This window comes from Solanum verrucosum, unplaced genomic scaffold (genome assembly GCF_900185275.1).
Source record: "Solanum verrucosum unplaced genomic scaffold, falcon-dt-bn FXZP01000034.1, whole genome shotgun sequence".
Lineage (NCBI taxonomy): Eukaryota > Viridiplantae > Streptophyta > Magnoliopsida > Solanales > Solanaceae > Solanum > Solanum verrucosum.
The window spans coordinates 391,468-417,345 of NW_026019959.1; the positions used below are offsets into that span (position 1 = coordinate 391,468).

Consider the following 25,878-nt stretch of genomic DNA (forward strand, 5'->3'; position numbering starts at 1 on the left):
AGTGAAGAAACAGATGAACGAAAAATAATTCACAAAAAAACTAAAATTTGTAAACATACTAGAATCTGGAAAAACAGAACGGAAAAGATCAATCCCACTGAATGCACAATGTCCCCTTAAGGAAATTATTCCCCTCTAGTATCCGAGGTTTGATTTGGAATATGTCCTCCCAGGATAGAATGATCTCAATCACCAGTGTATTAATACCCAAAATGTTGGTGTCAACGAACCACTCAACAGCAGTAAAGTACACGAAGAAATTTGTGCAGAAGAAGAAGAAATCAGAAATTTTCGTAAGTAAAAAGTTTGAAGAATAACATGTATTTATAGGCAAGAGGATCCAAAAAATAAATCTCTCAATCGATCATTTTTCAAAGCCAAATCCAAAGCTGAGCGAGCGATGACAACGACGGCGCGCCGAAGCCGAGCGAGCGACGACAATGACGACGCGAGGGGGGTCCCTCTTTCCAACCCTTTTAACAATTAATAAAAGTGTTTCTATATTTAAACTCTTATATTTTTCTTTCCACCACCGATGAGGGAGAAATGCCTTTTCACTAAAGCATAAGAGGACTTTTCAAGTTCCCAACTTTCCAAGTTCCTCTCTTTTCATTTTCCCTCCATTTCCCGTTAACTCTTGCTATATACCCAAAAATCCCTCACATGAATGGGGAATTGTTATAACATAAGGAATGCACGGACGAGCGTGTACTTTACAAGCAAGGATCAATTGCATCTGGATAAGTGGGTTTCCCCTTGGACTTTCCATAGTGAACATATGTCGGATATACTCGGTCAATCGGTAAATGTGATATCTTTGAACCGTCGAGCTTTGGTGTATACTTAGACAATCATATGTCACACAATTAACCCTTTACCTTTTATGGTTCTTATGGTTGTGTTCGTTTCATCCATAAACACCTCTCGGTTTCGAGTGTATAGAGAATAGGCTTTTGACAAAATAATTCTCTTTGAAGCGGCTTACACTTTCACACTCACATAGGTGATTTCTAACCGTGTCATCTCGTAGATACACCATTTGATCAAATCTGCCAAACTTAGCAAATCATTAAAAACTTTAAGCTTTATTAACTCATTAACAAGCCTTAAATTCTTAACCGTGTTCCTGAACATCATCATGAGAATGGATTGAGTTGATTGACAATGTCGAACCGTCAGTCACAACTTTGTTTTTCTCCTTGAATCTAGCTCTTGGGATCTCCAGCATGCTAGATAGAGTTATCGCCATCCTGACTTGTCCTAAGCCGTAAACTCATTCCCTTAGATGATCTTTCAACTGCCTCTCTCACTAGGCCTTTCGTTAGTGGATCTGACACATTATCGCTTGACTTCACATAGTCAATTGTGATAACTCCACTAGAGAGCAGTTGTCTTACGGTGTTATGTCTCTGTCGTATATGACGAGACTTCTCGTTGTACATGATGTTCCTTGCCCTACTTATTGCTTTTTGTCTATCACAATGTATGCAAATAGGTCCCACAGGTTTGGGCCAGAATGGAATATCCTCTAGTAAATTTCGGAGTCATTCAGTTTCCTCACCAACCTTATCTAAAGCAATAAATTTAGATTACATTGTGGAGCGAGGAATACATGTTTGTTTGGACGATTTCCAAGAGACTGTTTTTTCACCAAGTGTAAACACATAACCACTTGTGTATTTTACTTCATTTGACCTAGTGATCCAATTTGTATCACTATATCGTTGAATCACGGCATGATATTTATTATAATGCAAAACATAGTGTTGTGTATGTTTCAGATACCCCAACACACATTTCATTGCCATTTAGTGAGTTTGATTCGGATTACAAGTGAACCGACTCAGTTTGCTAATAACACACGCTATATCTGGTCGCGTACAATTCATAATATACATCAAACATCCCAACACTCTGGCATATTCCAATTGAGAGTCACTTTCACCTACATTCTTATGAAATGTAAAGCTTAAATCAATTTGAGTTTTGACAACATTGAAATTCAAGTACTTGAACTTGTCAATACTCTTTCAATATAATGAGATTGAGATAATGCTAATCCCTAAGGAGTTTTGAGAATCTTGATCCCTAAGATCAAATCAGCAACTCCTAAGTCCTTCATATTGAACTTGATGGACATCATGCGCTTAGTAACATTTATATCGTCAATATCTTTACTCATTTTTAACATTCATCAACATACAAACAAACAATGACTTCATGATTCAGAATGTTTTTAATGTAAACGCATTTATCACATTCATTAATCTTGAATCCATTTGCCAACATTGTTTGGTCAAATTTAGCATGTCATTGTTTGGGTGCTTGCTTGAGCCCATAAAACGACTTCACAAGTCTGCACACTTTCTCTTCTTTACCAGGAACCACAAACCCTTTATGTTGTTCCATGTAAATTTCTTCCTCCAACTCTCCATTTAAGAAGGCTGTTAAGATCATGCACTACCGCTAGTGCTATTAACATCCTAATTGATGTTATCATTGTTACTGGAGAGTATGTATCAAAGTAGTCCAGACCTTCCTTTTGTCAGTATCCTTTGACTACAAGTCTAGTATTATATTTGTCTATAGTCCCATCGATTTTCATTTTCCTTTTAAAGATCCACTTTGATCCTAAATGTTTATTTCCTGGAGGAAGATCAGCCAATTCCTAAGTATGGTTACTTAAAATTGATTCGATCTCATTATTGACTGCTTATTTTCAATAAATTGACTCAGACGAAGACATAGCTGCTTTAAATAATTGAGGCTCATTTTCAAGCAAGAATGCCACAAAATCTAGTCCGAAAGAAGTGGATTTCTATTGGCGATTACTACGCCTAGGATCCTCGTTAGGTTGTGTATTTTCCGTTAATTCTTCCTGTGGTTGTTTAGGTCTTTCACTTGTCGACTCACATTCAATTTTATAAGGATAAATGTGTTCAAAAAACTCAGTGTTATCTAACTCAATTACCGTATTCTCATGAATTTCAGGATTATCAGATTTGTGAACCAAAAACCGACAGGCCTTACTGTTCACAACATATCCAATAAATACACAATCCACTGTTTTGGGTCCAATCTTCACCCTCTTGGGTAAAGGAACCTCTACCTTGGCTAGACACCCCAACACTTTGAAATATTTCAAGTTGGGTTTCCTTCCTTTACATAACTTATATGGAATCGATTGCGTTTTGCTATGGGGTACTCTATTCAGTATCTTGTTAGACGTAATGATGGTTTCCCCCATAGGTTTCGCAGTGAACTAGAACTGATTATAGCATTCATCATTTCCTTTAATGTTCTGTTCTTCCATTCCGCCAAACCATTTGACTGTGGTGTATAGGGTGCAGTAGTTTGATGAATAATATCATATTCTAAATCTGCAAAATGAGATTTGTATTCTCCACCCCTATCACTCCGAATCATTTTTATCTTTAGATTAAATTGATTCTTTACTTCATTTTTGTATTGCTTAAATGCATCAATTGCTTCATCCTTACTATAAGCAAATATACATAACAAAATCGAATGTAATCATCGATAAAAGTTATAAAGTACTTTTCCCACCACGAGATGATGGCGACTTCATATCGCATATATCTATGTGAATTAAGTCTACAGGTTTTGAATTTCTTTCAACAGACTTATAAGGATGTTTAACAAACTTACTTTCTACACAAATTTCGCATTTTGATTTATCGCATTTAAAATCAGGCAATACTTCTAAAGTAACCAATTTTCCCAAGGCTTTGTAATTTACCTGTCCCAAACGGGCATGCCATAAATCATTTGATTCTAATAAGTAAACAGAAGCAGAATTCTTATTAGTATTGTCAACAACCATTACATTCAGTTTGAAGAGGCCCTCATTGAGGTAGCTCTTTCCTAAGAATATCACATTCTTACTTATTATAACTTTGTCACTAACTAGGACACACTTAAACCCGTTTTTAACGAGCAGTACAACAGAAACTAAATTCTTCCTAATAGTAAGAACATGCAGAACGTTGTTCAAAGTCAACACCTTACCGGATGTCATTTTCAACATTACTTTCCCAGTTCTTGCAATCCTTGTTGTTGCTGTGTTTCCCATGAATAGATCTTCATCGAACTCAGCAGGAATGTACATTGCAAAGGTTTTTTTTGCAGAGCAAATATGTCGAGTGACACCTGAGTTGAGAAACCACTCATTGGGATTTCCAACTAAGTTGCACTCCGAGATCATTGCACAGAGGTCATCTGCATCTTCCATCTCTTCCACGATGTTTGCTTGAATTTTGCCTTTGTCTTTGTCTTTATCCTTTCTTGGAGCACGACACTCAGAAGACCTATGACCAGCCTTACCACAATTGTAACAGTTGCCCTTGAATTTCTTCTTGGCCTGTTCTGACTTTTGTCCGTTGGACTTCTTTCTCTTCTTGTCTTTGGTAGGAGCTTCTTCAACAATATTAACTCTAATTATTGTCGAACTTTTATGAGACTTCTTTTTGGCAGTCTTGTTATCTTCCTCAATCTTGAGCTGAATTACAAGATCTTCAAGCTTCATTTCCTTATGTTTGTGCTTTAGATAATTCTTGAAGTCGTTCCACGAAGGAGGTAATTCTCGATCATTGCAGCCACTTGAAAAGCTTCATTTACTACTATATCCTCAACAATTAGATCATGGAAAATAAGTTGAAGTTCCTGCACTTGTGAACCAACAGTTTTACTATCTGACATTTTATAGTCTAAAAACTTTGCAACCACAAACTTTTTCAAGCATGCATCTTCTGTCTTATATTTTTTCTCAAGTGCATCCCACAATTCTTTCGAAGTTGTTATTGCACTATAGACATTATATAAGTCATCCTCTAAAGCACTCAGAATGTAGCCCTTACATAGGAAGTCTGCATGTTTCCATGCTTCAATAATCATGATAGTTTCTCTGTCTGGCATTTCAGCAGCAGGCATTGGAGTTTCTTCATTGGTAAATTTCTGTAGATTAAGAGTGGTAAGCCAGAAAAATACATGTTGCTGCCATCCTTTGAAATTCGCACTAGAGAATTTTCCCGATTTCTCTGTTGTTGGTATAGCAGTTCGGGTTGGTGAAGCAACATCCACTTTAACATTGTTGTTTGTCATTTCTGATAAACAAAAATCGATACAGACTTAGTAAGCAATAACTTAAATTGCAAACTTGATAGGAGTATAAAACCACAAAGGTTTTTGTCTCCACCAGAAACACAGATTAAAATAAATAAAATAATTTCCTTAAGATTGTTGACCAATTTGTGTTTAAAAATAATATTATTGATTTAGCAAACTTTGCAGAAACACGAGATACCAAAGTTTATCTGAACCAGTGAAGAAATAGATGAACAGAAATTAACTCACAAAAAAACTATAATCTGTAAACATACTAGAATCTGGAAAAACAGAACGGAAAAGATCAAGCACACTGAATGCACAGTGTCCCCTTAAGGAAATTATTCCCCTCTAGTATACGAGGTTTGATTTGGAATATGTCCTCCCAAGATAGAATGATCTCAATCACCAGTGTATTGATACCAAAACGCTGGTGTCAGCGAACCACTCAACAACAGTAAAGTACACGAAGAAATTTGTGCAAAAGAAGTAGTAGAAGAAATCAGAAATTTTCGTAAGTAAAAAGTCTGAAGTATAACATGTATTTATAAGCAAGAGGAATAAAATAAATCTCTCGATCGATCATTTTCCGAAGCCAAAGCCGAGCGACGACGACGGCGCGAGGTGGGTCCCTCTTTCCAACCCTTTTAACAATTAATAGAAGTGTTTCTATATTTAAACTCTTCTATTTTTCTTTCCACCACCGATGAAGGAGAAATGCCTTTTCACTAAAGCATAAGAGGAATTTTCAAGTTCCCAACTTTCCAAGTTCCTCTCTTTTCATCTTCCCTCCATTTCCCATTAACTCTTGCTATATTCCCAATAAAATGATCGACACAATCCTTAGTATGTAACAAAATATGAATAGTTTGGTCATGAATCATATAAGTAAAGATAATAATTAATTTTTATTATACTGGAGAGGGTAGAGAGATCAATAGAAGAAACTTAATCTGATTTTCATTATAACACGATGCACATCTAATCTAATTTAAGATGGAGAATTGAGAACGAGAAAGGTTGACTTTTTAAAATCGTGTAATAGAAACTTGTTATTGTAATTACTTTAAGAGTTTTGCTTCGAGGTAATAAGAGAAAGTTGAGTAAAATATTTTAGTTTTTTATGCAACCATCTCTCCCCAAAAAAAAAAAAAAAAATTAAAATAAAAAAATAAAAAAATAAATATATATATATAACATAAAAAAGACGTATCTTGGCGCTGGAGATGAGAGTACTACAAAAAGGGAATTGGTGGAGAGCGAGTGGGCCAAGACCATTAGTAGGTTTTGATTCAATTAGTAGATGTATGTTTGTTGCTATATTTGTGACTTAACAGAAATTGAGAAGTTAAAGAAATCTGAAGATTTAAATAAATGTGGTTGGGTCAAAGCCTATGTCAAGTATATGAAATTGCAAAAATACGGGTACACAAAACAACATGGAAAAGACTAATATTATGAAGCAACAGTACTTTAGCAGTGCAATTTACTCGCCGTGACCTTCTCTTGAATTCTCAAAAAAACTTCTGTCGCTCCATCCCCACAGGGGCAGAGAACCCGTCGCTGTCTCGGTTGTGCTACCGGAAGCTTTGGGGAAGTTGGAATAGGAGAGCACTCATCTTGGGGTGGCTTTTTTTGAGGGTACTCCCCGGAACAGATCCAGTGGAGTCGGGGTGGGGCCTGTAGCTCAGAGGATTAGAGCACGTGGCTACGAACCATGGTGTCGGGGGTTCGAATCCCTCCTCACCCACAACCGGCCCTGACCTGTAAATGAACCTTTATGGGCTTCTAAAATATCTTAAAGTCCATGACCAATACCCCAGTTGGTCCTATACATGTGACCCGCTATCAGGAAAAGAATTGCAATAGCGCCATTTTAGGATTCCATTTCCTAGTACCATGACCAAAATGAACTCCTGCCTCCATCATCTCTTCCAAATTTATGTTCCAATATAAGTGTGAAAAATCTTTCATATCTTGTATGTGGAGCAATAATGAAAATAAAGGTAATTATTGTTTGTCTTGCCTATATTTTATCTTTAAAGTTGTATATGTATTGTATATTTTAAATCACTTTTATGTTCTATTTTGAGTATAGTGAATCACTGGGCATGTTGTTTAAGTAGATTGAATAAAGAATCAAGTTTCTTTTATGTTGTAATATGTATAAGCTTTATGCTTATAAGAGAAACTAAATGAACTTGATTGTTCTTTTGCTCAGTCAATTCTATTGTATCTAGCAATTGTTGTTGTTGAAAATTTATGTTAACATGTTTTTTCAGAAGTATATCCAAAAATAGTGATGAGAGTCTATCGAAAAACAACTCTCTACCTTCACAAGTAGGGGTAAGGTTGCTCACACACCACTCTTTGATTTAACAAAAATAACTTTCCTTTTTGTTCATTAGCATACAAGCACTTTGCTCTAGGACCTCCATAAATTAGAACGTGCTTAAAATATTTTACTCTTGATAATTTGCATAAACAAAGGTCATTTGTATTTCATGTAGATGAATGTCAATCCAGTTACTATGGAACAGATTACTTGACGAAACATTTCTTGCGGCAGATGTTTGAGTGTCACATAGAGACCAACATATTGTGTGTGAAATATGTGGGACCAAGCGGCATCTTCGCACAGATAAAGGGGCCTACTTCGGATAGAATGAAATGTGAGTTCCAGGATTTATCAACACACCTTTCTCAACCGTAAGGGACTACAATTTCTTGGATGTAGTTGAAGTTTCTTTTTATTTCATGAATCTAGAAAGCCATATCACAAATTCATTACAAGTTCAAGGAGAAATTCTTAGATAGATAGCTAGCCACAGTTTTAAACCTTAAGGATATCATTATATCAAGTTGTTGCTAAGAATAGATGACTATATTAATTAAAAAGAAATAAGTTGATAGTCTTTTCGACCTCAGTTTGCCAGTCATTAAAAAGTATAGATAAAGATAGTTTATTCAGAAAAAATTGAACCCTTTTCTCTCTGATTCAGTGACAATGATTAAGAATAATTTTTTGATGGTCAGATTAGCATAAAATATCTATATTTTGTTTTATGTACTTCTGCAGTCATGTCATATGGCTCTCTTACATTCTCCAAGATCCAGGCTTACTCTGGGGAGTGTTGGATTGATTTTTGAAGTTCTTGCCTAATAATATCTATAGGTGTAGATATATATATATAGGTGTTAAAATAGAAGAGTACTTTTAACACTCCAATAATCCACATATTTAGGTAATATACAGAGGTAAGTTAACTGTAACAAATTTTTGGATATAGTTTATATTATGGATATAGTTAACTGGTATGAGGCCAGTGTATTCTGTTTTACATGATTTTAAAGTCACTAACAGATATAATTGTGCAGGACTTAGGAGATTCCCTTTGATGTGAAGACTCATACTTGCACAAATATGACACAATCTTTTGTTCCATGAGTTAGTAGTAAGGTCTGCTTACACTTTATCCTTCTCATTCACGGGGTATGTTGTTGGCCTCCTCTTCTTTCAAAGAATCTGGAGGAACTGAATTCATGTGTATTGTAGACATATCTTTTGTCATTATTTAATGGGATAAGGCACTAGTACCTCCCTAGACTATGACTGAAATTTCAAAGACACACCTTAACTAAACTAAGGTCCTATTACCCCCTGAACTTATTTTTTTATAATTTTGTACACCTTTTTGGCCAACATGGCCTCCAAACATCTCCCACGCACCTCACTTAAGTGGAGTCACAGAGTGTGCCACGTAAGCCAAAAGGTGTATAAAAAAATTACACAAAAAATGAGTTTAGGAGGGTAATAGGACCTTAGATTAGTTAAGGTGTGTCTCTGAGATTTCGGTCATAGTCTAGGGGTACTTGTGTTTTATCCCTTATTTAATTCAAGAAGTGAAATTGTTGGTGTGCCCAAATGCACATGTCCAATGAAATACATGTATTGATAGTATAGGTGCAAGTTATCTTTGCTTCTTAAACAGTCTCGTCTATTTTTTTTTCATCAAATTGAATTATTTAATTATAAGAAAAATTGTATATCTTGATTCATTTTTATGATGGGAGTTGTACGTTTCTGAGGAGGACTGAGTTCATGAAAATATAATTTGGTTACTTTAGAGGTAAAATCTGAATTAATTTAATTTAGTTACGAGTTAATATTTGAATTGTAATAGTAGTATTTGTAGCTATATCACATCCATGTAAATAAATCAACAAAACTAAGCACTAAAATACGAAAGTTGCTTCTAAAAACAATAATTATTGAAAAAACTTTAGTATGAATGAGACATATAATTTACCTCAAATAATTTGAGATTGTACTTGGTCATTTCTTATGTATATTTGAGCTGATATTTAATGGAAAGATAAAATAACTGTTATTTTTGTTTGAATTGATTAAATCTGGACTCTCTAGAATTATTAAAATATTGATATTTCATCCTCATTTCAAATGTAATAGATAATTTTGATCACAAGCATATATCTGTTAGTAACTGATTTATAAATAGTATATATAAATATAATTAGTACTCTCATATGTATAATGTTCAACTACGTAAATATTTCACTTTAAAACAACATTCAATAGAATGACATTCACAAAATATATAAATAACATGTTTGACTACTATATTACAAAATATATAGATAACACGTTTGACTACTATATTATGTTCAAGATAATAGTATTTTTATTTATTTTATATAATGGTGTTTATATGTTATTGTCTCACTTATATTAATCAATTTTAAATATAAGATTACACGTTGGGCCCGTGCTTAGCACGAGAAATACTTATCTAGTAATGATAACAAAGAGAAACTATAAAAAAAAAACTTATAATATATAATTTTTGAATTAACATTTATATAGAAATAGATTGCCATTTTCTCCGAGACGAGATAACGAAGGGCAACATTCATTCAACAAATGTTTCCTCTAAAGTGCAGCTCGCTGATTTTTTTTTAAAAAAGCATTAGGAAAACATCAGTTTGACTACCTTCTTTGTAAGTTGGGCATTCAAAATCTTCAGGCACCAACTAGAGGGGGTATTAAGCAAAGATATGTAAATATAGTAACTTTGGATTGGGTACATAATTTTGTGAGAGATATAATATTCTATGAGATATTATATGATATATTATAGGAATAAGATATCTTTAGGAAATATTTTAGGAGTAGAAGATTCAATGTATATATATTCTTCTTTTTTGGAATGAGAAGCAGGGCAGATTCTTCAAAACATTTGTCACTGTTTTTATACAAGCTTTTGATATAATTAGTGACCGGTGCAGCTGCAAAAGGCAATAAATGTGTCATACATAGAGTGTCCAATAACGAAAGTAGATATAGGACTTGAGAATTTGCATACTGGAAGATTGGTTTTCTTATTACTCTCTTCCAATCTGGTATTTTGTGCATTAGTTGGTTTAAATAATATCTCACCGGACAGAGATGGAATTAAAGGCAAGAAAAAAGGTGTCTTTTCAGATTTCTTTATGTCCAGTTTGATCAAGCTCTGCCATTGACTCTTAGGCAAAAATGACTAGATCTGGAATTTATTGATTAAAAAATATCGGGAGAAGACTAAATGAGGACCATATTATGGACCTAATATATTATTGTACAAGGAAATAATTCTCAATTTATAGAAGCATACAACGGTTTTCTCCAACAAGGAATGACCGAAATATGGCATAAATTATGTACCCCTATTAGATATATCATAATTAAGTAACAACTTATATAAGCCGGTAACTATCATAATTAACCTCAGAACGTCTATTCCTTTCACCCTAAATATTAAAATAGATCGAGTTATAATTGTAAGTAACCACTTATATAGGGTAAAATTTTAATTAATTTAGCCTTGCTTCCTATCTAATTCAATAAAGAAAGATATAAATATAAGTAAATGACTATTTAATTCTATATTGTTACCCCATTTAACCGAGGTCAAATTTGAATACAACATATTGAAGATTCCTAAAATAAATAACATAATTTAAAAAGCCATCACCTAACTATTACAAAGGTGAGTTAGAGCATCAAAATTTTGTATTAATTTTATTTTTGGAATTACAATAATGTTGGGTAATGAGCAGATTAGTTTTTGAGTCGATAATAATTTAAGGAGAGGAATTTCTACTTGTAGCGTTTATCTAAAATAAGAGCAGCCTGATTAAAAATATACCATAAATGGACAAATAATACTTAATTAACATTGCTTTAGACTGACCCAAGCTTTTTTAGAAAAAAATAATAATCCAAACGGGCAATTAGGCCACTTTTATTACTAATAAAAAAGAAACAATATTTACAAAATCACGTTCCCTAATTTCAGCAAAATCTTCAATTTTATCTCCTCCTTTTTCAACTTAAGCTTCTTCACTCTTTTACAAAATATGTCGCTGGGAAAGTTCTCTACTTTGTTGATCTTGAATAACAGAAAAAAAGACGAAACTATACTCAAGATTGCTTCGGCAAGAAATTAAAGAGACAATGGATTCTCTTTCAGCTATTTTAGTATTATTTAAATTAAAGAGACAATGGATCACGCCCCTTCATCAAAATTGAGTCCGTTGATTCTCTTTCACGTTGTTGCAACTTTTATTTCTTTCACAGGTGTTCTTAATGTATTTGTGTCAATTTTCATATTTAAATGACCATAATAATAAAAGAGAAAGGTAAATTTCCAACAACGAAATTCATCATAATTATATTTTAAAAAGTTATGTAATAACATTCATATCATAGTTGTATTTTTATTTTAGAACACGTACAAATACCAAACTACCTACTAAGCAAAAAGTTGGAAGAAATATATTGTTCACCCCACAAAGTTTACTTTTAATTGGTCCTGGACAAGTAATGAAATGTGTCACACTTCGGTCCAAACAAAGATAAACCTCTTTGAGAAGCACGTGTCCAGTGCTATTTATCATACACGACAGAAAGACATCAATATTGGGTCCAACCAGATTAAAAATAGATTGTCTTATGTGAGACTCCGAATATGATGTGTGTTTTGATGGATGTACTCCTCCTGGTACATCCATGTAGTCAATCAGATTTGTCATCATCTTGGAGACTCTTACCGCCGCTTGAAAGTACTGAATCATGGGGATTATATTTTGATTACAATAACCGTGTTGAATCCATTCATATTGCCAAAATTGAACATCACTAACCCCAGCTATCAGATTTGGCCAAATAATTTTGAGCTGGTTATTTAAATTTGGATTTTGTCGCATCTGTCCAAATCATAACAAATTATAACTTAAAAGACCACCCTTAAATAAGAAGTATATAACCAAAAATAAAAATAAAACATGCAGCAATTGAGAGACACACTTACCATAGCATTTACTTTATTTATTTCAATTGATGAATTGGAGCATTGGCAGCGCATTGATCGTAAACTATCCGCTGGCCAGAGGCCATGTATTGAAAACCTTTCTGAAAGGTTTGGTTTGCATACTTTTTCCTGACAAAATGTCGGGGGCCATTGGAGCACATGTTGCATAAGAACATATTGTGAATGGATGCCTTCAAAATATAGCATAGTAAGTAGTAAAAGAAAGACTGAATTATGATACGAATGATTCATGTTAACGATAACTATTTTAGAAAGTGAAATATGACCAACATAAGAAAAGGTATGTCTCAAATATTCTATGAATTAGTTGAGTGTACATTTTCATAATGATCATAGCTTGCCTATTTATACTTTCAACTAGTTTCTAATTATCTAAGCAAAATCATAAATGTTAATATTGATATAGTAAAAATTTAATGAAAGGATGTTAATGAGATTAAGTTTGGAGACACAAGTAACCAACTAATTTAAGAACTTGTTATATTTCCTTTAAAGGCCTAAGTCTAATTGATATTTTCCCGCATGTATTGTCTACTACAACAATAGAATGGTAAATACAATTTAACAATGACATATCTATTATAAAAACAATATCATAAAAATAATTTTAAAGTATTATATTAAAAACTAACAAAGAAACCTTTAACAAGGATGGATAACAAAGAGAAATTATGTATATATATATATATATATATAAAGAGACTTATATATAAATCAATTGATTTATTGATTAAAAAATATCGGGAGAAGACTAAATGAGGACCATATTATGGACCTAATATATCATTGTACAAGGAAATAATTCTCAATTTATAGAAGCATACAACGGTTTTCTCCAACAAGAAATGACCGAAATATGGCAAGAAATGTAATCTAATTTCATAAACTATTTACCCCTATTAGATATATCATAATTAAGTAACAACTTATATAAGCCGGCAACTATCATAATTAACCTCAGAACGTCTATTCCTTTCACCCTAAATATTAAAATAGATAGTTATAATTGTAAGTAACCACTTATATAGGGTAAAATTTTAATTAATTTAGCTTTGCTTCCTATCTAATTCAATAAAGAAAGATATAAATATAAGTAAATGACTATTTAATTCTATATTGTTACCCCATTTAACCAAGGTCAAATTTGAATACAACATATATGAGATTCCTAAAATAAATAACGTAATTTAAAAAGCCATCACCTAACTATTACAAAGGTGAGTTAGAGCATCTAAATTTTCTACTATTGAATCTATTTTTTTTATAAAGATTATTGACTCTGTTTTAAAAGTCTATCTAACCAATTCGAGATTCTAAGATAAAAATTCAATTAATTTTATAAAAAAGGAGTAAGGCATTCTTTAAGATTAATGGAAAATAATTTACTGTCCGAACTAAAGTTAATACATTAAGCTAAAACTAGTGACGGATTTGATAACTAATTAATCATTTAGTATTTATGAAAATGAACGTATGAGAAACAAATTTGAGTTTAAATAATGGGCAAAATTGATCACCAACTACATAAAAAATTAGAAATTGAAATCTACTTCTTCTCATACCTTTCAATAAAAGTTATTTGAGATAGAGGTAAAGAATTGGAGTCATTTACAATTGAAAAGCGTCATTTACATTTTAGAACTTCATTTGACAAGGGTCATTAATCACTAGTCTTACTGTTCATAATCGTAAATGGTGAAATAAATATTAGAATATCAAAAGTAAATCAAAACATAAAATAGTCAATACAAAATAAATAAATAATCTTGGGTCTCCAAATACTAGAACTTTAATCTAATAAGTATATGAAAGTTTTGAGGGTAAATGAGTAATGTGTGTTTCAGGTCTAATGGATGGTGGCACCGAGGAAATTCATTGACGTTCATACAAAGACCAGAAAAGAGGGAAAAGGATTAGTGGGTAGAAAATTCATTTATCAATAGTGACTCCATTGTAACTGGGTAAATCACATCAATCAAATTTTGGTGATTCTCTTCAAGCAATCGAGATCAAATCAATTTTAGAGATAACAAGAGGAAGTAAAATGTATTTCATGCCAAAAAATGCTTTGATTTTACTTTTTTCATATCGAAATTGGTGTTTTTCGTGTATTGAAACTCATTTTTGCTTTTAAACATTCATCAATTGAATGAACAATCTGAATTGTATTTTTTTTAGATGTAATAGATTCTAACTCATATAGTCGTAATCATTGTTTGAATTCAAGTAAGATCATCCGTTGAATTATGCAAAAAATTGTGCTTGTATAATGTTCTGGAAGATATTGTTGTTTATCCTTCATTTTTGAAAGTACTATTCAAATTCGAGTAAGATCGTCCGTTTATTTCTGTAAAAAATTGTGATTCTAAAATGTTGCGGAAGATATTGTTGTTTATCCTTCATTTTTGAAAGTAGATTTGTTTTTTGAAAGTCATTGATTTTCAGTATTGTATATTATGATAGTAATCTATGTTGTTTGTTCTGATTTGTATATTTGTTGTCGTTAATTTGAATCTATGAATGAACAATGAAATTGTATGTATACACAGTGTCGATTCGTCCTTAGTTCTGATAGTTTAGTTTGTATATCTAATAGTTTAGTTTGTATATTGTGTACAATTTGTATATGTATAAGTCTTTTATGTTATGATTGTCAATTATATATTTATTTGTAGTTGTAGTTTATATATACATATACTCTATGTATTTGTATATACGTGGAATCTTTATATGATTTAGTCCGTTCTGTATAATCTTATATGTTGTGGTTCAATTTTTGTGAACTTGCATATTAATTCAGTGCAGGTTCGTGTTTTGTTGTGATAATTTAGTTTGTATATTATATACAATATGTTTAAGTATATGCCTATTATGTTAGGCTTGTCAATTGAATATTTGTATATGGTTGTAATTTGTATATGTAGATATACTTTGTATAAGTATATTTTTGAAATATGTATATTAAATTGACTTGGCTATAATTTGTATAAATATATGTTCTTTTTCATTGTGATTTTCTAATATGTATATTTTAATAATCATGCCAATTTATATACAATTTGATTTTAAAAAATAAATAAAGAAAAATACGCTAATTTCTGTCACAAAAAAAAATCGCTAAACTCACGCACATTATATTTTAATAGGATTTCTTTCCTTCTACGACTTCTTCATTAGTTGGGACTCTATTGTATATGTATAAACAAACTAAAACATAGTAATTGTTTATAAACAAAATTACTACATATATATACTTAAAGAGATTATACAAACATGTATTGTTATGTATAACTATGGAAAATATACAAACAAAAAATTATATACAAACAAATGCTAATATCTACTGCTACTTGTATATACAGTGTCTTTTGTGCAAAATTTATAGAATCTGTATAAACAAACTAAAACGAAAACATAATTATTGTATATAAACAAAATTACTACATATATACTTAAAGAAATTATACAGACAGATCTTGTTATGTATAACTATGCCACATATACAAACAACAAATTATATACAAACATATGTTTTATATATACAATTAATTTTTATACAACATATAATTGTATAAAGGAAATTTATATGCATGATAGTGGTGTATATAACAAATAATCAAAAAAATATACAAATCTGTAAAAACAAACAATTAAACATAATAAATCTGAGAAAGTATTACTCCATATATACAAAAGGGATTATTATACAATCATAAAATAGAATAAAATAATTATTGTTTATACATATACATTAACTTCTTCAGATCCATTCGCTCCACTAAGCTAGGGACAATGTCTTCAGATGATTTTGACTGATCACTGGTAGAATCCACTGCTTTTGCTTTCCTCTTCTATGTTGAACTAGATTCGCCTTTTATATTTGACTTTGTGATAATTTCATCCATTCTAATTGGGTCATTTTCAAATTTGGATCTGAAAAATTGAAGAAAAAAAAACCGATTTAGGCAGGTTTTGGCGGTACCTAAAATTTTTGAAGTCGCGATTGAGAGCGTAGTGATGAAGATTTGAAATTCAAACTAATTTTGTGGAGAGAATTTAGGAGAAATTGAAGGGTATGGGAGAGCAGAAAAAGATGAAGTGAATTGTATAAAAGGAATAACTTCCGGTTTTTTTTATTTACCTATACAAATCGTGGGACCCGTCAGTAGTAGCGAGATATGTGAAACTGTAGCTACTCAAAGGAATTAAATAAAACAGTAGCTATATTATTTATTTTAAATTAATAGTTTGCCATTATGCACAATTTTTCCTTAATTATTTCTTTGGTCTTTTCCTCATCTAACTAATTCAGGGAACAAATTAGACCTATTAGATAATGGGAAAAAATTTATATAAAATAACAAATTATTACTTCAAATTATATGTTATAATCACAGTTTTATTTAATTCTAATTCGTAGTAAATACTTTGTCATCTGTCTCTCTCACTTTATACAAACACAAATTTATAAATTGCATTTGTGTTTGTAGAAAGTGAGGGAAAACTGTATATATAAATACAAATACATATCTCTTCGTCCTATATACTTATAATTATACAATACAAATCTTCCTCTGTCCAATATCTTTCTTGCTTTATACAACCTAAATTATACAAAATACAATGTATAATTCGTGTTTGTATAAAACACGAGCGAGATTTGTATACAAATTTATCTGTATACAAAAATACAACTACATATACATATACATATTTATGTTTGATACATATAATACACATATACATATACGACTGAAAATTACAACAAAAAAAGCATATATAAAGTCAGTTTCTTATTTGTATACATATTCCAAATATATACTTATACAATTGATTCTTATGTATAAGTATACCGAAATCTATAGATTAATAGTCATAGCAAACATAAAATTTGTTATGGAGCGCAATTATACAAACTATAGCTATAACATACAAATATAATTTTTATTTTTGCTAAACCTAAAATTTACTCTTAGATAAAATTTAGAGGAAATTTTCAAAACATCAATATTTTAGCATTTAATATGATTTCTTACCCACACTTTCAAATGTCAATATTTTAGTTTGATATGGGTTGATTCATTTATTTTTCTTCATTTAACTTAACATAATATAACTAACAAATAACAAATTAAAGAAAATCAAGATAGAGAATATTCAAATTAGATAAAGTTGTTGAAAATCGTCATTACTTATGTTACAAAAGATTATGAGACCCAAAATAGGTGATTCTCTTCCTTCTACTTAAAACTCCAGATTTGACTCCAAATTCTTTTCCTTGTCCAAATTGTGATTGTTTTATTTTTGACAGAAACGTCTCACGTGCGCCATTATTTGGCCTTGTCTTTCAGAACTAATTAATGTTATGAAACTCTATCATAATACCTTATAGTTTTATTAGTTAAATTTGATTTTTTTTAATTTACAAATTTGAACACATTTAGTTTTATATGTTATTTGGCTTACCTTTCTCACAGTGTATTTGCTTATTTTTTCAGAATTCTATATCATTCCTCAGCATTAAGGGCTATGCTGGCCACCTCCAAAAGTGTTAGTTCCATAGAAATAGCAACAACAACAAAAAAACAAAAAAAACAGGACTACTTACAAAGATCCTATGAAATTCACTAGTTGAATTTCTTCTTCTATGTTCATTTCTTTACACCAAAAACCTAAAGTGGTAATTACTTTCCACTTAATCTTCTCTGTAGTGCATTCTTTCCCTACAAAAATTCTCTGTTTCTCTCCTTCCAAATGATCCACCATATACAAGCAGGTACTGTTCTCCACCACCTCCTCTGGCTCTTACTACCTCCCCTTCTGACCCAACAACTTAGTAGGTCTGATGTATGTTCTGGCATAATTCAATTTAGGCTAGCTAAATTGGTGAATAGAGCTCATACTTGTGTTGTTACTTTGCAGTGGAGGAACATATGATTGTTGGTTTCTAGAGCCTCTTTACAAAGATAAAACTTGAAGCAATAATTCTTCCCCTCTTTTGAAGTTTATCTTGTGTCAGTCAAGCTCTCCCAGTTATCAACCAGGTGAAACACTTAACCTTAGTAGGGGCAACACTCTTCCATATAGCATTCCATGGCCCTGATTTCTTCCCTGTAGTTGTGGCTAGATCCCTTTTATACATTCTGTTCACAGAGAATTGACCATTAGTATGATGCCTCCATAGCAATTTATCTATTTTCAGATTTGTGCAGAAAAATCTCCTATCAAAGCTAGCATATCGGATACCCACTATGTTTCCCAATCATTAAAAAATCTCCTAAAGAGCAAATTCCATCCTTGTGGAGACCAAACTTCTTGTAGTTTGCTATAAGAATTCAAGCAAATGGAAATCAGCCCAGGGAATAAATTTTCCAAGGACCCTTGACCAGTCCAATCTTCCTTCCAAAACAAAGCCTTAGTTCCTCGGCCAACCTTTATCCTTACATTGTCTCTGAAAGTCAGTCATGTGTTCCTTATATCCTCCATACTCACACAGCATATGTTTCTGTCGCTTCCTCGGAGCACCATTGACCTTCCTAATCGTACTTGTGTTAAATGAGTTCCTTCCATAGAGCTTGATCTTCCAAATTTTATCTCCACATCCATTTGGTAAGTAAGTTGTTGTTGTGTATCTTTAGGTTTCTTACTCCCAAAAGACAAGGTATCTTAGTCTAGCTGGAAAAGGCCTTTTTCCCTCAAACCATGAGCCATGAGGTTAGTGGTACGAGTCACCAAAGAGAGTTACGTGGGAAGAGGTGTAGTGTTTTGTTCTAGGTAGAGGGGTTGGGGTGTGGGGTTTGGCATATAAAAAGATCCAAGTTTTCTAATATGGTGGGTGATGAACAATGTTGTGTTGTTCTGAGAGCCATCATTCTTGTCATATCTGGAGATTCAGCCTGGATTGTCTTGCATTGCATAGCCATGCAAGTAGTCAAGTTTATTTTTTAATTTTTTTAATAATAACGTAGAAATACATAGGAGGGGGACATTGACCTTACCTCCTACCATATATTATTTAAAGTGAGAAGCTCCAAAGTGTAAAGTGGAATTATCATTTTGCCCTACACTAAATTAAAATGTAATAAAATAATTAATCTAAACAAAAATTAAATATCTAATATAGTAGTATTATTTGAATTACTTAATAAAGGATTAAAATGAGAAGTTCCGAAGTCCTACTCTATTATTATGTGTTGAAACAGCTGAATATTATATTCTTTTTTAAAGATTAATTCTCCTTAAATATGTGTTTTCTTTCTTTTGATGGTAATGGGTGAACACTAAAGTTTTCAATTAATATAGAAGTTGCCACGTATTTTTGCTAATTATGAGAAGTTGAAAGGAATCAAATTAAGTAATTGAGGAATATGAAAAAGTTTTTATCATCAAATCTTCAAGACTACACTATAAAAACATACCTAATGTTAGTCATTCAATATATGCTTCCGTTCTTCAGTGGGTAGAAAAGTGTCTTCTAATTTTCAGGTCCATTCTTATTAAGTCTAGATTTTTCCGTTTGATTTGCTAACTTCATTTGAATGATAATCTTCTAATTTTTTTAATAGGTGAAAGAAATAGTTTGAACGGTATAATCACACGTAAAGAAATAAGTATTATACATATGTGATTTGATGCCTAATCATGATCAACTCTCTTTGAACCTAAGCATTGCAGCTGAAACTATTTTTATAATCATATATTAGAAGTGTTCCATAAAACTAAACATGATAGTTAATTGTTATGATAATTTCTATAGAAAAGAAACTATGCTTTATAAATTTTATACTTTTAATATATTGAAATTGCAGTTGTTTGCTAGCAAATATATTACATTATCTTTTTGTTCAATTTTTCTTGATAGATATAGGTACTTACTTTTTATCAAAGGAATATATAGGTAGTTGCTGTAGTAAAATGTAAACAAATGTAGCAGCTCCAAGTCTTCTCTAGCAGTGATAGTAGTTGTAGGCCTATAAATGTAAGTGTATGTGTATATCTGAAAGTATATAATGCAGTAGTTGTATTTGTAACGGAACACACATTGAGAATACAAGAAGCTCAAAAAGACTTTAAGTAACGTCACATATGTGATATGCCCTTTTTAATTCTTCAACTTGCGGTGCTTTTCCTGGAATATTTTACAAATCTTGATATCTAATAATTTTATGTATTTTTTAGTTGTTGATGACGGTAAGTACACTTAATTGCTTATAGACGGCTAAGCTTAATTTGACCATGCCTATTTTGAGGCTTATCTACTGGACAATAGATTGAACATATGAGAAACACTTGTAACAAACATGCATGTCCTCCCAATAGTTTATTATATGTTTTGATTTTCATATGGGATACACGTGCAACACGCGTGCCTAGATACTAGTAGCAAAATACAGTGGATCACCATAAGCTAGCAAGGTGAGATCTAAGTTAGAGACCTAACATTTATCATAGAGGATGATTCACACGAAAAGAGAGACTCAGAACATTTTTAATATTTCATATTAGAAAATGAACTCATATCTTTTAGCTTCTGTGCTTTGGTGGTGCTAGACTTGAGTGGTCTCTTAATTTTGCAGATGTGTGAGAAATGGAAACTATGATGAAGCTCTTGATTTAGAAGCATTTGTTTCCAAGCTTTCAGCAATGCACCCCAAGTGAGTCTTGGATCGTTTCTTTGTTTTTCTGTAGGAACTGATATAATTGAATTTGATGAAATCTTACTAAGGTACTTTTGTTTCTTTTTCGTCTCCCCCTGAAGGTTACCAGTCATTCAAGCCATTGCTGCAGAAGTTCGGCAGGCCACTCAATCTCTTATTTCTCAGCTTCTCCAAAGACTTAGGTCAAACATTGAGGTGATTTCTGGCATAGATTATTTGATTTTGTAACAGTTTTGATGTTGGAGCATACTGGAATGGAAGTTCTCCATAAATTATGAAGCTTAAGACCTAACTGTTTACAATTTATTGCTGCAGTTGCCAGAATACCTGCGTATCATTGGATACTTGCATCGTATAGGGGTGTTCAATTAAGTATGAGATGCGGTTACATGTGAGATTGATATATTTTAACAACAGCTGGTTTTAGCCAACAGTTTGCTTTTTGGTCTTCATTTATTTCAGTTGTTTCTTATAATTTATTTCTTTAACCCATACTTGACCAATTTTTCCCCTTCAACACTTTCTAAGGTGCCGTCAGGAATGACTTTCTGGGATCCTTGATGACTTGGACTAGAGAAATGCTTATGAATACCTCAAAAGATGCATCTCTTTGATGTTGTTAACTAGTACCGTGCGATATTTGTTGATGATACTTCCAGGAGGGAAGAAAACTATGATGGTAGGCTTCTCTTCAGTTGGGCCATCCACCAAATTTCTTCCCACCTTAGAACTCTAAAAATGATGATACCGAAGATCACTCAAGGAGGCTCTTTATGAAACATTCTATCAATGCATGCTGAGCATATATATATATATATATTTGTGCTAGGCAGGTCATCAAAATTCATTTTGCTCAAGTAAAACTTATATTTGGCTGTGATCAACATTGATATCTTCTGCTTGCAATCACCATGAATACTAAACATGTGAAAGAAAATGTATTGCATTTTGAGTACAGAACAACGGAAGATGTAAATTCCCAGAAATGGCTGGAGAAACATAGTTTAAGTTTTGTTCGTATCATTCAAGTTATTTGTTGCACTTTAGCCATCCTGCTGGAAATGTTCCAAGATTTTGATATGATTTATGGAAGGGAAAAAAGCAGAAAATTGTTTCCCCTTCTCTCTATGGTGGGCAGGAAGGCGGGTAGTGGAGCATTAAAAGAAAGAAACATATTTACCCTTAGGTACACTTGTCTGTTGAGCTAATCGGAAGATCCATATAACTCAAAAGCTAGTCTTAAACCTATAAGTGTAGAGTCTAAATCCATCCCTTCGTTTCCTTTTAGTCACTTTGCTTTTCTCAGTCAACTTCAATTTCCAACATGTCTTCTTTCTCATTTCGTGGCCAATTTCAATTTCTACCTGCATGCATAAGCTAAGGTAGAAATTTATCAGACATGAATTTGACATGTCATCTATTTATGGGCGAGTAAATTACACACATGGTATGAGGGGTTTAAAAATCTTGTTTTGATTGAATTTAAAGATTGTTAAGTATAAGGGTCCATAATACAAACTCAACAAGTATAAAGGTCTATCAGACCATTTTGCCTAACATTTTCCTCAAAATAACACTTTGATATACATTAAGGACTATTTCAATCAAATAAAAGAAATTAAGGACCAAAATAAAATATTACAGATACATTAAGTACCATTTTGGTCACTTCTCATTGTATAAACAGGAAAACCCTATCTGCCGTTCTCCTCTCTCTCTGCATCTGCCCATAGACAGTTTTGGTTTTTGGATCCCCTTTTGTGCATCTAAATCGGAAGATTAGAATGGAAACATCAACAATGAATGAGATTGATAGGATAAGTTCATTGCCCGTTGATATACTTCACAACATCCTTTCAAATCTCTGTATTTTTGATGTGATTCATATGTCTGTATTGTCCAAAAGATGGAAATACATATGCACTATCATCCCCTACTTCCGCTTTCATAGTAGTTACTGTACTTCACTTCTTTACTCAAATGTAGAGAAATTCAAAGAATTTATGTATACCTTCTTAATTTCCCAAAACACGATTAACCTTGTCCGTTATACCCTCTCATGTAGCGATATGCTTGAAAGCACATATATGTTGCGGTTGATTCATGCAACAACAAGAAGAAATGTTCAACAACTTGTGTTGTTGTTTTGGCATCGTGAGCCATTTGTGTTACCGCATTGTCTTGTAACTTGTGAATCTTTGCAAGTTTTGAAACTAAACTTGTGTGGTGATGTACTTAAACTGCCTAATCATTTTGACGGATTTCGTCAGCTGAAATTTCTTCATCTTTGCAGTGTCAAGTTATCAGATGAACATTTGACAAATTGCTTGTTCTCAAAATGTCAACTCCTTGAAAATTTGGAATTAATTGATTGCAATTTAAAACGTATGAAGTTGCTGTATATTGATTCGGCATCTCTTTTATACATCACTTTTCTTCAGGGCGATTATTATGACAATTGTGAAATCAAAATTTCTTGTCCGGCTCTCAAATTCTTAAAATGTAAATGTGAGATTCCAAAGGATATAGTAATCAAGAATCTCTTTTCAATAGAATATGTTGACATCAATTTTCAGGATAATGATGTAAAATGTGATGATTTTGGTTTCTCATTTGAGAAAACTGGAATTCTTGTGCATAAGATGATCAAGGAAGTCCCTTCTATATCAGTTCTGAAACTATGCAAGGTTTCCCTTAAGGTAAAGTTTTCTTTGGAATAAGCATACAAGTGTAAAAACATTGTCTAATTTTTCTCAATTTTTGCTTCTTCTTATGTTGTTCTAGGGTCTGTACGAAGAGATTCGCCAAGTAAGACTCTCTCCCATATGCTTTAATAAACTGAAGTCCTTAAAACTGAAATTGGGAGTTGATGAAGATCATATGCAAGTTATGATACAATTGCTCAAGTATTCGCCTAATCTGGAGGTTCTAAAATTGTGGTGCGATGAGGTAAAGCTCTTCATCTTTTTTAAAGAATTTTGTGCACAAATTACATTTTGTTTTATATGGTAGTTGGTCGAAAGGCAACTTGTAACTTTTCAAAGTTGATTTACATGAAAAGATTCTTTCAAAATCAGAAGTTGGTGAAATTACGCTTGAAAACTGGGCTTACTTTAGTTGAGAATTTTTTTGTAATAATGCTAAACTATAAACCTATATCCAAGATTCAACTCTCCAAAATGTTGAAACATGTCACAATGAAAGTCAGAGAGGATCTGACTGTTCATCAGTTTTAACCTAATACAATTCACTTTGGAAGTTGGAAAGCATCACCTGCATACTCATGCCATTGAATTTAATCATGTTTGGTGTATGGAACTTAATGGTAGAAATAGAATTGAACTGTGAAGTGATGTGATGAAAGCCTGAGATGAATAACATGTTGATTGGATGGATGGCTTGGTTTGAATTGTACGTATCATACTCTGCATTCTGCAATACGAACAGATCACTGGGATTTTTGATGAATCAGTGACACTTGAAAGTGAATCATGTTTGGCATTTTCACTTGTAATGGATAAAATTGTTACTTATGTTGGATTGTTTGCTTATTCTGATTTATTGTTGTTTCATTATAAGTGTTTAGTGTACTCGAGAAATTGGTTTCTCTTCTGACTCTCAACTGTCTGCTAGGATGGAGAATGGAGAGAGAATTCTCTAATGTATTATGAATGGTGTGACTTTTGGCCGGCACGAGAAGATCAAGGCCGGGGGCATGAGGTTTTCCACCCGACCCCCCTTGGTAAAAAATTACACTGTACATATAAGGTAATTCTTTACTTATGTATATATATATAGATTTTGAGTCCCCTAAACACAAGACTAGAGATTGACTCAGTGATTTAGGGAGTTCAAAAGTTACCTTGGGGTTGCAAGTTTCAGATCTCAAAAACAACATTTTTATTTTTTGAACTTCCTTAATGAAAATCTTAGATCTGTCATTGTTGGCAGATGCATGATCCTGAAGAAAGCATTGTGTGCTTGGACTCTCATCTAAAGTCGATTCAGTTGATTGGTTTCAAAGATGAAGAAAACGAGATAGAACTACTAAAGTTTTTTCTGAAGAATGCACGGGTATTGGAAAAACTTACGATTGTTTGGGCCGGTTATGCTCTGAAATCAGAAGAGGCATTGAAGAAAGTTTTGAATATTCCTAGAACTTCTTCACAAGTTCTTTTGACATTTCACGATGCCAAGCTCAAACGAAAATCTACTAACTGGTTGGATTATTGTTAAAAAGGGAGATGATTGTTAGATTTACTCTTATTGGAATTTTCTGACTTGAAGATCCAAGTAAGAACCAAACTGTATTAGACATGGATCCTTGTGGTTTATGAAACTTGTATGGCTGCAATAGAGTAACTTGGAAGGTCAAGTCTTGTTTCTACTGGGAAGAAAAAATTATGATGTTGATGTTTTTGCAACTTGATATTCTCACATTGTTTGTTTGAAATCAATATGTATTTCATAGGAACACATCCTAATATGTATGTAAATGGTATGTAAGAAAAAAAAAAGATATAAAAACTAGTAACAAAATTACATGTAAAGGGCACAACTAAAAAGCTGCACTTCTAAGAAATAAGAAACCACAGGTATGTATTATTATTCTTCTTGCTCTTTCATTTAATTCCTAGTTTCCTGTTTTCCTTTAAATCTCAAGCTTATTCATTAGTTGAATTTTGCATCATAGAGAAGAAAATAAG

The 25,878-nt window shown here is 32.3% G+C and overlaps 1 protein-coding gene across 1 annotated transcript; it reads left to right on the top strand.

Moving 5' to 3' along the window:
- Positions 1–23,241: 23,241 nt before the first annotated feature.
- On the top strand, positions 23,242–25,408 carry LOC125814875 (putative F-box/FBD/LRR-repeat protein At5g22670). The gene is made up of 5 exons (XM_049494324.1): positions 23,242–23,871; positions 23,957–24,121; positions 24,620–24,706; positions 24,806–24,892; positions 25,124–25,408. Exons 1-5 carry the CDS (start codon positions 23,242–23,244, stop codon positions 25,406–25,408), a joined length of 1,254 nt encoding a protein of 417 aa, XP_049350281.1.
- The last annotated feature ends 470 nt before the right edge of the window (positions 25,409–25,878 follow it).